The sequence below is a fragment of the Dreissena polymorpha genome, chromosome 3, assembly GCF_020536995.1.
Source record: "Dreissena polymorpha isolate Duluth1 chromosome 3, UMN_Dpol_1.0, whole genome shotgun sequence".
Classification (NCBI taxonomy): Eukaryota; Metazoa; Mollusca; class Bivalvia; order Myida; family Dreissenidae; genus Dreissena; species Dreissena polymorpha.
The window spans coordinates 29,475,691-29,490,980 of NC_068357.1; the positions used below are offsets into that span (position 1 = coordinate 29,475,691).

Consider the following 15,290-nt stretch of genomic DNA (forward strand, 5'->3'; position numbering starts at 1 on the left):
GGAAAAGAGCAGTTTATAAGTATAAAAAATGGGTGATGATTTTGAAAAATCTACTTATAATGAAATGTTTATGCAAGCCATAGAATTAAATGCACGAGGTTTAAGCTTTAATTAAAATTTGATGCAAACTTTTTTTAACTTTAAAGCACCCATTAATATTTATAGTGATATTTATAGTGATAGATACAGTGATCACATTTACATTGCCTTTATTTCACCAAGGTGTCTGTGTACTTAGCATCAAAGAACGATGCATAATTAAAATCCACTCCGATTAATTTACTAACTTTGCAATACCAAGTGAAATATGTTTTCAAGTTTGGCTTGAGCTTCACTGTATTTGTGTATGGTGGTGGCAGGTTGAGAGACTTGTGTATTGTTTTGGTGACCTTTTACAGTGCAGGCATGGATTGAAAACTCATCTACATCCTAGACTACAATTTAAGTATATACAAATATATATGGAGCTATTAAAAGATGAAGATTTCAGGTTAATAATAATTTAATAATTTTCATCTCAAATTGTTATTCAGTTATTGCGTTCACTTTCACGCTCACCTTTTTCCATATGATGTTTAACAAAATATGATCAAGTGGTAATGAAGAAATGTCAGGGCCAGAAGAACAGTCATGTTTTGAGAAGTATATCTTGATTAAAGGCTTGATTTTATTGTAAAAATACATTTTTAAGCAATAATTAGATGTGTTTTTAAGTAATAATACATTTGATGCCTTCTATACAATTTACAGTTTAAAAACAACATGAAGCATAAACAAAGCAAATATATTTTTACGTACAAAAACTTCCATTCTTTCGTTTTTTAATGATCTGCAATCTTTTACTAGAAACAGGCAATAGTTTAGTTTCCACTCTTTTAAATAAGCATAACATAGCTAGTTTGCTTCTGATGCCTGCATTTCTTCAATACCCCCACCCCGGCATGCTGTGTACATGGATACCATCCTCACTACTAACATGTGTGTGTTTGCACCCCCTTTGTTGTTTAGGGTTACTATGGTTACTCACCTGGTGGAGGGTATTTTCATGGCGGGGGAAGCGAAGTGTTCGAAGATGAAGGGGAAGTGCTTGTTGTCCCCCCTCCCGCTGCTCGACATTCGACAGATTTCGAAATGTTCATGTATACAGATTCTTATGGACCAGGATATAGGCATTTGTCAAATGAAAATCCTACTCAGAGGTCACAGGGTTATGTGGTAGGTTGTCTAAGCTACAGGTTTGTGCTTCGGGGCTTTGTTTACGCACTTTGTGTATTTTTAAGGGACATATTGACAGCTAATACTGTTATTTATTTTTGAAAATAATGTAATATTGTAAGAATTATTTAAATAATTATTACTTTATTAAGATATTTCACCTCACAAATATTTTCTTTAAATTTTCACCAAACCTGTACAATTTTATCTTTGCAAGATACATTACGGCATTTATTTGCGTGTTAACCCTTTCAGTGTGGGAACCGAATTTTAAAGGCCTTTGCAAACAGTTTGGATCCAGATGAGACGCCACAGAACGTCTCATCAGGACCCAAACTATTTGCTATTCTGATAGTATTCTTTGAAAAAAATAGAAGAAAATGCTAATTTTAAAAATTCAGCAGACAACATTTTAGCAGACGACAAATTTCCCAGCATGCAAAGGGCTCACAGTAATATGCTCTGACAAGACCATTCAAGCAAACACCAAGCTGCATGTAGTTTAGGCCATGAACAACATGCTTAATATATTTATAATAATTATTGTAAAATTTGGTTCATGAGACACTTTGCACATGAGGTATGCAATATGTAGTAATAGTAAAATCATTATGAAAGAAATTTGCATGTACTTGTGGGTTTATTTCACTGTTTTTACTATATATGAAGTAAGCTGAATTGCATGATTTCTGTAGTAATGTGTTCCTGCTGTAAATAAATAAAAGTGATTCTATCACTTACTTCAAAACTTTTCCAATATTTAGTTATTGTTATCCCCCGCCATAGGCGGAGGGATATTGTTTTGGCATTGTCCGTCCGTCTTCCGTGCGTCCGTCCGGAGCCATATCTTGGAAGTGCTTTCGCGGATTTCATTGAAACTTGGTATTAGTATATATATGGATAATATGATGATGCACGCCAAATGGCATTGTACAACATCTGATAGTAACAGAGTTGTGGCCCTTTGTATCTTGATAAAATGCTTTTTTGTGTGTCCAGAGCCACATCTTGGAAGTGCTTTGGCGGATTTCATTGAAACTTGGTATGAGTGTCCAGAAGCATATTTGCGGGGGATATCAATTCAACGAATTTGCTTGTTACTATATATAAATGTGGGAATACTTTGAATATAGACTGTTTAAAGACAAATGTTGGAGAAATATTGTCTATACACCTTTTTAATCACCATTTGTCCAATGTAGCGTGATATAGTTTAAATGACAGTAATTATTTATGTCAATGTATGAATTCTTAAAATTCAGATTAATAATTTTTATTGTGATTTTATCAGACCGTTTCAATAATAAAGTTGTATTGATTTTAAATAAAAGTTACAATTCTTTAATGAGGTTAAATTCTAAAATGTATTTCAAAATTAATTTTGCGCAAGCAATGTGTTATCCAAACCTTGATTTATCAATAACAATAGTATAAAGAAAAGTTCAATTTTAGAAAAAAAGCTAATTTTGCAGCCAATAACTGTAAAACTCCATTTGCTCCAGCTGCCAAAAAAAAAAATGTGTCAGATTGATTCCAAACATTTTTGATGTTGTCTCGTTCTTTCCTCAGCCATCGAGGCCTGGTGAAAAGCGTGAGGGTTCTCGTGCCGACATCATTCGTTCCCGTCCACCATCTGCAATTGCCTTCAGACAACCACACAACAACCCCCAGGTGGCCGGCGCCATAGTCAGGGCTAGACCCTCGTCGGCTGCCGGGAACATGACCGGCTCGTCATCTTATGGGCGGGATAATGCTGGCTATATTCCAGACAATGGATCTGCCTCCACTGGGCCTGCTGTCAATGGTTGGAGTAAACCTGGGGGGAATAATGAAAGGTAGCAGTTTATTATCCCCCGCCATAGGCAGAGGGATATTGTTTTGGCGTTGTCCGTCCATCCTTCTGTCCGTCCGTCTTTCCGTCCGTCCGTCCGTCCGGAGCCATATCTTGGAAGTGCTTTGGCGGATTTCATTGAAAATTGGTATGAGTATATATATGTATAACAGGATGATGCACGCCAAATGGCATTGTACACCATCAGTTAATAACAGAGTTATGGCCCTTTGTATCTTGAAAAAATGCTTTTTTGAGTGTAAAATATAATACTTTTGTGTCAAGAAGCATATTGGCGGGGGATATCAATTCAATGAATTTGCTTGATTTAATATGTTGAATTGGAATCATTTTTATAAGAAAAATTTGATGATTGTTTTAATTGGATTGTGCTTTGATTTCCACCATAATATGAAACAATTGAAAAGTGGGAACATAATATACAGTAACACATCCATATGAGCCGGGCTGTGGGAAAACTGGACTTAATGCACAAAATAATCTGGGAGAGCACTTGCTGCCTTCCTTTAAACAAAGAATTCCATAATAGCGAATTTAAGTGTTGTCCCTGATAAGCCTGTGCACATGCATGAAGTTTGGTTTTCCCAGAGTGCATCTAATAAGTAATACAAAATTGATGAGTCGTGTTCTGAGAACATTGGGCGTAATGCATGTGCGTAAAGTGTCGTCCCAGATTAGCCTGTGCAATCTGCACATGCTAATCGGGGACGACACTTTCCGCTTTTATGACATTTTTTGTTTAAATGAAGTCTCTTCTTAGCAAATATCCAATTAAGGCAGAAAGTGTCGTCCCTGATTAGCCTGTGCGGACTGCACAGGCTAATCTGGGACGACACTTTACTCACATGCATTATGCCCAGGTTTCTCAGAACGCGACTCATATTATATTGCAGTGATAGCCTGTTAAATCTTTTACTTTGCATACCACATACTGAACACTTAATGACAATATTAACCACATAAAGGTTAATCACAATTGAAACACTATGTGCACCATCCTCTACCTATATTTCACACAAATTAATTTTCTTTTAAATTTAATCATCAGTCCGGTGAAAGAGTCGAGCAATGACCTGCGCAATGCATGGAACCGGCTGTACGGGTCAACCTCCCAGGCACCGCCCTATGTGTCTCCATCCATGCAGCGGGCTAGCCGCCAGCAGCAGCCCTTGGTGGGAACCTCTCAGCAGGTAGGAAACATAGCCATGCTTTGTACGTTTTTTTTATGCCCCCGGTAGGGTGGCATATAGCAGTTGAACTGTCAGTCAGTATGTCAGTCAGTCTGTCCGTCCGAAAAAAACTTTATCATTGGCCATAACTTTTTCACTATTGAAGATAGCAACTTGATATTTGGCATGCATGTGTATCTCATGCAGCTGAACATTTTGAGTGGTGGAAGGTGAAGGTGAAGGTCATCCTTCAAGGATCATATGTCTTATAAATGGCGTCTGTCCGTCCGAAAACTTAAACATTTGCCATAACTTTTTATGTCCCCCACTATAGTAGTGGGGGAAATATTGTTTTTGCCCTGTCTGTTGGTTGGTTGGTCTGTTGGTCTGTTGGTTGGTTTGCGCCAACTTCAACATTTGCAATAACTTTTGCAATATTGATGATAGCAACTTGATATTTGGCATGCATATGTATCGCATGGAGCTGCACATTTTGAGTGGTGAAAAGTCAAGGTCATCCTTCAAGGTCAAATGTCAAATATATGGGTCAAAATCGCTCATTTTTAGCCGGATTTTTTTCGAAAAAATCTCGGCTTATAGATTGATATTGTCGGGCGGGCGGGGGGGCGGGCGGGCTTTGTGGCGGCGTGCTCGAAAATGTTAAAGTTCTTATTTCATGGTATAACTTTGGTATGCTTGGACCTAGAGTCTTCAAACTTGACATGAAGGTTGGCCAGGATTAACAGATGACCACTGGTCATTTCAAGGTCATTCATTTGAAGGTCAAGGTCACTGTGACCTTCAATATAAAAAATGTTAAAGTTGTTATAACTTTGGTATGCTTGGACCTAGAGTCTTGAAACTTGACATGAAGGTTGGCCATAACTAGTTAGTAACCACTGGTCATTTCAAGGTCATTCATTTGAAGGTCAAGGTCACTGTGACCTTGAATGTAAACATGTTAAAGTTCTTATTTCATGGTATAACTTTGGTATGCTTGGACCTAGAGTCTTCAAACTTGACATGAAGGTTGGCCAGGATTAACAGATGACCACTGGTCATTTCAAGGTCATTCATTTGAAGGTGAAGGTCACTGTGACCTTCAATATAAAAATGTTAAAGTTGTTATAACTTTGGTATGCTTGGACCTAGAGTCTTGAAACTTGACATGAAGGTTGGCCAGAACTAGTAAGTAACCACTGGACATTTCAAGGTCATTCATTTGAAGGTCAAGGTCACTGTGACCTTGAATGTAAAAATGTTAAAGTTGTTATAACTTTGGTATGCTTGGACCTAGAGTCTTGAAACTTGACATGAAGGTTGGCCAGAACTAGTAAGTAACCACTGGACATTTCAAGGTCATTCATTTGAAGGTCAAGGTCACTGTGACCTTGAATGTAAAAATGTTAAAGTTCTTATTTCATGTTATAACTTTGGTATGCTTGTACCTAGAGTCTTCAAACTTGAAATAAAGATTGGCCAGTACTAGAAGATGACCACTGGTCATTTCAATGTCATTCATTTGAAGGTCAAGGTCACTGTGACCTTAAATGTTAAAATGTTAAAATTGTTATAACTTTGGTATGCTTGGACATAGAGTCTTCAAACTTGACATGAAGGTTTGCAAGCACACTTAGATGACCACTGGTCATTTCAAGGTCATTCATTCTAAGGTCAAGGTCACTGTGACCTTGAATGTAAAAATGTTAAAGTTCTTATAACTTTGGTAGGTAAAAATGTTAAAGTTCTTATTCCATGTTATAACTTTGGTATGCTTGTACCTAGAGTCTTCAAATTTGACATAAAGGTTGGCCAGTACTAGAAGATCACCACTGCTCATTTCAATGTCATTCATTTGAAGGTCAAGGTCACTGTGACCTTCAATGTTAAAATGTTAAAATTGTTATATGCATTCAAAACATAACACAAGGTTTGCTCATGCCTTGAAAAGTACTTACATTTCATTTTGACCTTTGAACAATATTTCAGTAATTTAAGTATTGCATTGACAAAAACACGAAAGGTACTTTCCTGTCATTTAAATAAAAAATCCGGCTTCAATGCGGTCATCTCCGACCGCGGAACTCTTGTATGAGTACTTTTGCAATATTGAAGATAGCAACTTGATATTTGGCATGCATGTGTATCTCATGGAGCTGCACATTTTGAGTGGTGAAAGGTCAAGGTCATCCTTCAAGGTCAGAGGTCAAATATATGTGGCCAAAATTGCTCATTTTATGAGTACTTTTGCAATATTGAAGATAGCAACTTGATATTTGGCATGCATGTGTATCTCATGGAGCTGCACATTTTGAGTGGTGAAAGGTCAAGGTCATCCTTCAAGGTCAGAGGTCAAATATATGTGGCCCAAATCGCTTATTATATGAATATTTTTGCAATATTGAAGATAGCAATTTGATAGCATGCATGTGTATCTCATGGAGCTGCACATTTTGAGTGGTGAAAGGTCAAGGTCAAGGTCAACCTTCAAGGTCAAATATATGGGTCAAAATTGCTCATGTAATGTCACTTCTGCAATATTGAAGCTAGCAATTTTATATTTGAAATGCATGTGTATCTCATGGAGCTGCACATTTTGAGTGGTGAAGGGTCAAGGTCATCCTTCAAGGTCAAACGTCATATAGGGGGACATTGTGTTTCACAAACAGATCTTGTTTAATATTGAAGATAGCAGCTTGATATTTGGCATGCATGTGTATCTCATGAAGCTGCACATTTTGAGTGGTGGAAGTTCAAGGTCAAGGTCATCCTTCAAGGTGAAAGGTCAACAAAAAAAAAAATTCAAAGCGGCATTCTCATGAAGCTGCTCATTAGAGAGGTGGAAGGTCATGGTCAAGGTCATCCTTCAAGTTCAAAGGTCAAAAAAAATAATAAAAAATTCAAAGCGGTGTTCTCATGAAGCTGCACATTTTGAGTGGTGGAAGTTCAAGGTCAAGGTCATCCTTCAAGGTCAAAGGTAAAAAAAAAAAAAAATTTTCAAAGCGGCGCAATCGGGGGCATTGTGTTTCTGACAAACACATCTCTTGTTCATTATGAAGTTATTCAGCTTTAACATTTCCCACTCAGGTACACACTTTGACTGATTTGTGGTCCTGTAGAAACTCAAATACAATTGAGTCATGTTCTGAAAAAACTGGGCATAATGCATGTGCGTAAAGTGTCTCAGATTAGCCTGTGCAGGACGCATAGGCTAATCAGGGACGACACTTTCCGCTTTTATGACATTTTTCGTTTAAGTGAAGTCTCTTCTTAGCAAAAATCCAATTTAGGCGGAAAGTGTTTGATAAGCCTGTGCGGACTGCACAGGCTAATCTGGGACGACACTTTACGCACATGCATTATGCCCAGTTTTCTCAGAACACAACTCAATTTTAGACCTCTCTTACTAGATTCAAGTTTAAAAGATTTCATTAAAACCGTAAAGTCCTGATGAGCAGCAAACGGCATAAAACCTGAACAGACTGCTAGTAAATTGCGGGCTTTAATGGTTTTATGCTGTTTGTATAAAGCCATTTTCTTTTTGTATCTAAGTGAGAAAGGGTAAAGTGTTCTAATTTTTCCGTTGATTCATGCCTTCTCTCATTGCCAAAGAAATTTCAGTTTTGGTTAAACAGTGTGTGTGTTTTTATATGCCTCCTTTTGGGACGGAAATGTTGATTTTCCCTTGTTTTGTCAGTTTTAATGTCAGTCAGTTTTTTTGCTCAACTTTGAATTCACATCTTATTCTTGTAAAGCATTGAAGTTTTGACCATTTGACTATTGAAGATTACATTATACTTTTTTAGGATTTTGTCCTGTACACTTTTGTAAAAAAACAACAGAAGGTTATTATAACTTACTAACAATCTATTTTCTATTATATTCCAGTACAACCAGTCCAGTAGTCTGCCACCTCAACCCTCCACCAGTCGACCAGTCTCTGCACCCTCACCCTCCCACATGGCGGCCCATTTTCATGACAAAGGTCAAGGTCATTCATACTTACAGCAAGGTCAAGGTATCCCACATACCTCGAACCATCGAGAGAGCCCCATGGGTCAGAGTTCAAGCACACAGGGCCAGTTGGACGAGTCCACCTCTAGTCATCAGAGTAAAACTTCTCAAGACAATTTCAATGCCAAGAGTTTGCACGTTAACACAAATCCGCAGTATCTGGACAATGCCAAAACAACAAAGCTCAGTGACAGCTCACCGTCCAGTCTGAGCCAGCCCAGTCCCAACAGTCCTGGAAGTCCAAACTATGCCATAGGACCGTCGTCCAAGTACCCTGACAACCCCAGCGGAAGGCCTACCTCTGCCCGGAAACCTCCAACCTTGCCTGGGCGATCCCCAATACGGCTGGATAAACCCGGCTATCCACAGAGGAATGTAAATAACATTGATATTGCTGTGAACAATGAGCGTAAGCAGCATAATGTGTCTTTCCCGGATACGAGTGACAGTGTGGGTATTACTCCTGTCACTCGGCGGAAACATAGCTTGTCACAGGATCTCACCACTGCACTGCAGGCAGCAAGCAGGGAACAGAGTTACAAACTGAACCTGTCACATGACATTTCATACGATCAATCCCACCATGATCTGTCTCAGGATTTTCAGAATCAAAGCATTTTTGACTACAGTGCGCACCCTGGCAGTGAGAGCACGGGTTCCGTTACCCCGCCCTTGCCCCCTCTGTCCCCTACTAACACGCCCCCTGAGACCCCTTGCTCGGACGACGAGGCTCGCAACTTGGCTCGGTCCATAAGTGCAACAAATGTGTCGTTTGCTGTTAGAAATGCGGGTGAAAATCTTCCCCGAGAATCTCGGAAACACAGGAGAACTTCAGAGCTGAATCTCCGTATGGATAGAAAATCTCATGAACATGGCAGGAAGACAAGATCTGGATACAAATCAAAAGGTAGAACAAGGAGTCTAAGTTGATTCTTTGAATATCTCATAAACCTTCATAGTACTTCATCATTCCATTAAGAAATTCTTGCACAGCTGGGGACTCGTGTTTGTTAAGTTGTACAGTTTATGTCTTGTAAGAGGTTCATTTTCTTATGGTAGAACTACAAATGTCAATCTTTACAATATATCCCGGAAGTATTCATAATGTCACTGACTACTGCTAACAACTGCTATTAATTTGCGTTTCCAGCAAATTTCTGTTATCTATATGCCAGTGGCAGACATACCAAACTAATATTTAATTTATAAAAACCCAAATAAATGCTACTGTAATATTCCATGTATTATTGCATTGAATTCTATAAATTTTTGCATAGGTAAGTTTTTTGAACAAATTAAAGTGATAAAAAAGGAATTTTTGGTGTATACATAATTTTTTTAATTGAACACAACTTAATGTCTGATATATGTAGTAATATATAATAAATAGTACTTGGTTGTGACAGTGAGAGAATCTCCTATCACAATACAAAATTGTAATAAAATAAAATTTATATTTAGTTAAACATTGTAAATACTTTGTTGACTGGTACATTGTATTAGTTTTTTGACAGAATGTAGAAGAAATTTCTTTGTAATAATTGCTGACTATTGTTTATACTTATTCTACAGGTGCTATTCTACGTAACGTTAATGAGTCTGAAACTGAGACCGAGAGCAACCAGTCCTTTGACTTTGATATTGACAACACGATACTCACGATAGAATCTCACGACACCGAGCAGCCTCACCCGGCAGGCGACCTCATGACCTCCAGAGAAAACCTCGAGTTGCGACACCACATGCACAACCTCGAGTCTCGCTACCATGATATTCAGTCGCACGTGAACATTGCCGGGGGTCATAGTTCACGGGGTCATAATAAGGGCCCAAATGTAGCACCCCCTGCCATTGGAAGGCCCAGGAGGTGGAGTATAGGCAGCTCAGATACCAGCTCCTTCAGGAGAGAGGCCAAGGTCAAACCTGGCAAGCAGGCTCATCATAAACACCATTCCAGGGAGTTCAAGTGAGCAGGAATGATATATTTATTTCAGCTGCATTCTGGGAAAACTGGGCTTAATGCAATTGTATCAGTTGTCATTCCAGATTAGCCTGTGCAGTACCCACAGCTTATCTGGCAGACTGCACTGGCTTTCTGGAATGATACTTTACGTGTATGCATTAAGCCCACTTTAATGAAATTTTATGAAATTGTTTGCATTTCATAAATTCAATGTACAAAGACATGAAATAAAAGAAATGTGCTGATTTCAGTGTAAGATCATTTTATCATACAAGTTTTCTTACCTGAGCCTCCGCCACTTTTGAAAACATGAATTCTCGTGAAATGATAATACAATATTACTCCGAAAATAAATACAAACCCTCTATATTGCTATATGTTTCAAATAGATTTTCTGCTTACAATTTATATTAACCCTTTGAACAGCAAGCCACACATAAGTTTGTATTGGTATGTGGTGTTTGTATGAAAATAAAGATAAACTTTTTCGGGTTGTTAGTTTATGATGAGTTCATTGCGGTTCTTATGACTATTATCAAATAATTAGGGCTATAGTGCTTGTCAGCAAAATCATGTTCTTCAGAATTCTAAACCTTAGGGTTATTATAAATCCTCTTCAAGATTTTATAAAAAAAATCAAACATGTAAAAAACATGAACAAAGACTTCATTCCAAGCAATCCATATATTCCTTAAAGTTATGATTCTTGAAGCTGACATAGCATGAAAAGATTTCAACTTAAAAGTATTTCAAACAAGCAGTTACAAGTAATTTAACAAGTGCATACACTGCTCATAAAACCGTTTTTGCTTCAAATAAAAGTTAATTGTATTGTCAGATTGGTTTTGAACATGTATTGTCTGATTGGTTTTGAACATGCATTCGTTTTCTATTGTTAATTATTTAGCCATTCCCCTTGATATTTTTTTAGATAACAGTTTAGTTGATGTAAAATGTAAAATATGTTGCTCTTCAGAAACATCAACAAGCGTTTCCAGAGGCTGGAGTCTCATGTGGTAACTCTGGCTAGAAGTGTGGCTCATCTCTCATCTGAACTGCGCACCCACAACACCATGGTGAATGACCTTGAATCTGTTAAACGGCAGCTTGCAGAACTGCGTGATAACCCTTCCGGTCCATTTCCCAACATGTTGAGTGGGGTGCTTACAGAACAGCAGATCTTCAGAGAGTGGGCACCAGGCTTGACGAATCCTAAACGAGTCAACAAGCTCACAAAGTAGGAGTTTTTCTTATCATGACAACCATGTAGTTTGGTATAAATGTAACATTTAAAAAGCCTCCAAAACGAGTACATGTATTAGAAATCACAAAGTGGACATTTATGAAGATGTTAAGCATATAAATTGGTGTACATGTAAATTTTAATGGCATGCTTAATGATTTCATAACTGCACAAAAAGTCATTTACTAAGATGTTTTACATTGGTTTATAATTACAGTTATACAAACTGTAATTTTTGTGGAGTGCTTTGTCATTACCAATAAATTGTTAATTATTATGAAAATATGTAAATAACTGTGTCAGCTGACTGCTTTATAATGCATGAGGTCACAAGTTAATAGATAACTAACCTTGGATTTGAATGCACTCCTTCGAAGAAGAGGGGGTATATTGTTTTGCTGGATGTCAGTCAATCTGTCGGTAGACCAGTTCGTTTCCGATCAATAACTTGTGACCAATTGGCTTGATACTTCCCATGTGCATTGCATTTGCCAGTAGATGATCTCTATTGAAATTTGGGTCACTAAGTCAAAGGTCAAGGTAACTGTCACACTAAGAGTTAAAAAAATTCCGATAAGTAACTTGTGAACGGAGGGACCGATTGGCTTAATACTTCCCATGTGCATTGGCGTTGGACAGTACATGGCCCCTATTGAAGAACATCACTAGTTATAATACCATAATATTTTCAACCCATTTACTATAACGAGGAATAGAGAAGTGCATTATTCAGTGTCAACTAAAAACTTATTTAAGTGGCTAAGTCACACAAATATGATAAGATTAACTCTTGTTTTGTTGCAAAAAATCCTGTGTCAAGGCCCTGTTTTAGAGGGCATTTGTCTAGGACCACAGAACTCTTGTTTTCACATTCATTTAGCTAGGTTGGAATTTAGCAAAACGTGTAGAAGTAGTTTTTATTCTGTTTGAGCAATTCAAATGTTTGCAAAATTTTCTTAAAAAAAACATGACCTGTAAACATTTGATGCATACATATTATGCTTTTTCAGGTTCTTTGGTTCTGAGCCTCCATTATTGGAACTGTTCCTTCAGAAGTTAGGTTATGAGGTAAAGTTTTGCATTAGCTTCACCTTTGTGTACATATGTGATTTACAAATATGTACTATTGGGGCATAATACATTTGAAAATTAAAACTGATGTTCTTGTGGAAAGTTTTTCAGTTAGATCGAGTTACATGAATGTTTAGAGCCAAAACGATTGAGGTAATAATACATATCTGATACCTACCTTATGTTAATGTAGGGCATATTTTAATTTCAGTGTGAACTATAACATTCCTATATAGCCTGATGTAGTGTACCAAAAATAAACTGAAGCTAGCAAAATGTAATGAAACCCATGCAGTTTTAAAATCATGTCCTTGCTTTTTCTGCAACACATTAAATTAAATGAGTAAAATTTCATTTAAACTAGTTACACAATCGTTTCCATGGTTTTCCAGCGCTATGTTCCCAACTTCCAAACGGAGCACATAGGGATGATAGAGCTGCCATACATGACCGAGGACAGACTGGAGAAGATAGGCATACCCATGGGGCCGCGCCTACGGATATTGCAGGAGGCCAAACAGTGCTTTCGTCATGACAACGTAGATGTGTATGTCGTATGAGGTTCTGGGTGATGAAAGTATTGGGGAGAAGCGCTTGAAACAATTCAGTAGGGTTAAGAAAGCTGTGATTTTTTCATTCTTTTCAAAGTTGTTGAGTTAAGCAGTTTTTTAAACATCTGCCAGAAACAATTCTTTAACAGATTGTTATTGGTAACTCTGCTGATATATATTTTGTGTATGTGCTGCTTAATGTTAACATGGGAGCAGATAAGAAATATGATGTTTTGTGCATTGTTTAATTATCCACGTAAAGTAGGAAATCATACAATTTAATTCGTTTGTAAATTCTTTAAAAGTATCTTAATGAGAAAACATTTAATAAGACACAATTTATGTGTTTAATTCATTGTCATATTAATGAATCATCATTAAATACCGTCACACTATGTGAATTGTGATCTATAAATAGCATCTGGAACTGAATTTAGCCTGTCTGATATACAAATGTGTCTGAATGTTGTATTTAGAATTTGAAAATAGCAATATTTATTTAGTTTCTATGTAGATGTCATAGTTTTGCACATATTATTATGGTAGTGTGCTTGATGAACAAACTTTATCTGTGATAAACCAGAAGTATGTTAATATTTATCTGTATACATGTATTTGTAATGTATACTTTGTGAAAACAACTAAGTTTTAATATTGTACATTTCAGTTTATTTATTCAGTGTTTAATAACTATTCTTATTTTAAGTATCCATATGATTTTACTTTACATTTTTAATAATATTTTACAAATTAATATTTTAGATATTAATTTGCGTTTTTATGTTGTTAAAAAATGTTCATAAGCCAATAAAAAATCATTTGTTGTAAGAATGTAAACATGAGTTTGTTTCAATGATCTGATTTTTTTGTAATTGAAATCATAATATTGTATTTCAATGATCCTGACTTCCATAAAAAAAATGCATAAAAAGGTAGCACTATTGCTAACAAGTATAGTGAATGCTAATGTTGTGGAAAAATTATATTGTCTATTACGACTTAAGTACATGAACATTACAAAGTCTACTTGCCCAAGCAGTCACTTGTACAAATAAAATTACAGTTTTTATACCAACTGTTTCAATTAATGGTTAATGAAATAAACTTTGTTATTGAACTGAAGGATTATATAAAGATTATTAACTGTAATTGTAATTGCTTGGACACATGTCCCTCAACAGACAAGAAGTGCAATGCCTTTAACGGTTGTGTTATTTTGATACAAATGGATTAATATTTACCAGTATTTTCTTTTGCTAATTTAAGTCTGTTTTAAAGTGAACCTTAAACATCATCGCAGCATGGTGTTAATGTTCCATGTTAAAACATTATATTCATAACTGGACTGATGCAATATGTAACAGGGTGAAAATATGTTGTTTAGGTGAAATAACCTCATTTTCCCCAATTTCATTGAAAACTTTATTACAGGAATAGAATGCCATTCACCTTGTAAAAAAGCTTCAGAAATTTCTGTGAGGTCCTGGATTTGATGACATAAAGTCAACAACATGTTAACAAAATGTGTTTGACATTAATTTTTCAATTTCTTTATCAGCTGGCATTGATTGTTTATATTGTTTATTTACTTAAAAAAAATCTAGGTCAACTTACATAACTTTTAATGTTGACAATAATATACACAAGTGACATCAATTTCTTCAAATAACATTAAACTAGTAAAACTGAAAATAAACTTTCAACTTCTCATTTTCAAATCAAATTTATGTTAAATGTAATTAAAACATCGTGGCCTACAACGTATTTATGTAATCTACCGGTATATAGGGAAATTAAGCCCAATGATGGATGTTATCCGTTATCCAGCAAAAAAAATAAACTTAACTGAAGAAATTTCAATTTATACCTTTAAATCAATTCATATGAATTTGAATCTGATTTAATTTTAATGTTCAAAAAGAAAAAACAACAATTCTTTAAATATTTCAAATATTTTTACCAGAAGCAAAGTCATTTATTACATTATGAAGTATTTATATTTATATGTCAGCTGATATTTTGTTAATTGTGCAAGATTGATTTTCTTCTTGATTCACAAGAATCATTAAAACCATTTTTAAAATAGATCTGAGTGACAGTTTTACGTCCATTGTGCTATTTTGGATTTTTATATGTTTTATGTGTGTACATAGTGTTTATTGTATTGGCAATGTCTGTATATTTATGATATAATTTCCATGAGATTCTTATT

General features: G+C 36.1%; 1 protein-coding gene across 1 annotated transcript; it reads left to right on the forward strand.

The window, feature by feature from the left end:
* The first annotated feature begins 8,258 nt into the window (after positions 1–8,258).
* LOC127873453 (uncharacterized) lies at positions 8,259–13,286 on the forward strand. Its single transcript, XM_052417331.1, has 5 exons — positions 8,259–9,157; positions 9,823–10,216; positions 11,190–11,450; positions 12,467–12,524; positions 12,920–13,286. Exons 1-5 carry the CDS (start codon positions 8,290–8,292, stop codon positions 13,085–13,087), a joined length of 1,749 nt encoding a protein of 582 aa, XP_052273291.1. The 5' UTR covers positions 8,259–8,289; the 3' UTR covers positions 13,088–13,286.
* Positions 13,287–15,290: the final 2,004 nt, after the last annotated feature.

What these genes read in the sequence shown, in the direction of transcription:
- LOC127873453 (XM_052417331.1), top strand. Translation starts at nt 8,290, where the DNA reads ATGGGTCAGAGTTCAAGCACACAGGGCCAGTTGGACGAGTCCACCTCT. An exon ending in CACCATTCCAGGGAGTTCAA is followed by an intron (nt 10,217 to 11,189) that starts GTGAGCAGGAAT and finishes GTTGCTCTTCAG; the next exon opens with AAACATCAACAAGCGTTTCC. An exon ending in CGAGTCAACAAGCTCACAAA is followed by an intron (nt 11,451 to 12,466) that starts GTAGGAGTTTTT and finishes ATGCTTTTTCAG; the next exon opens with GTTCTTTGGTTCTGAGCCTC.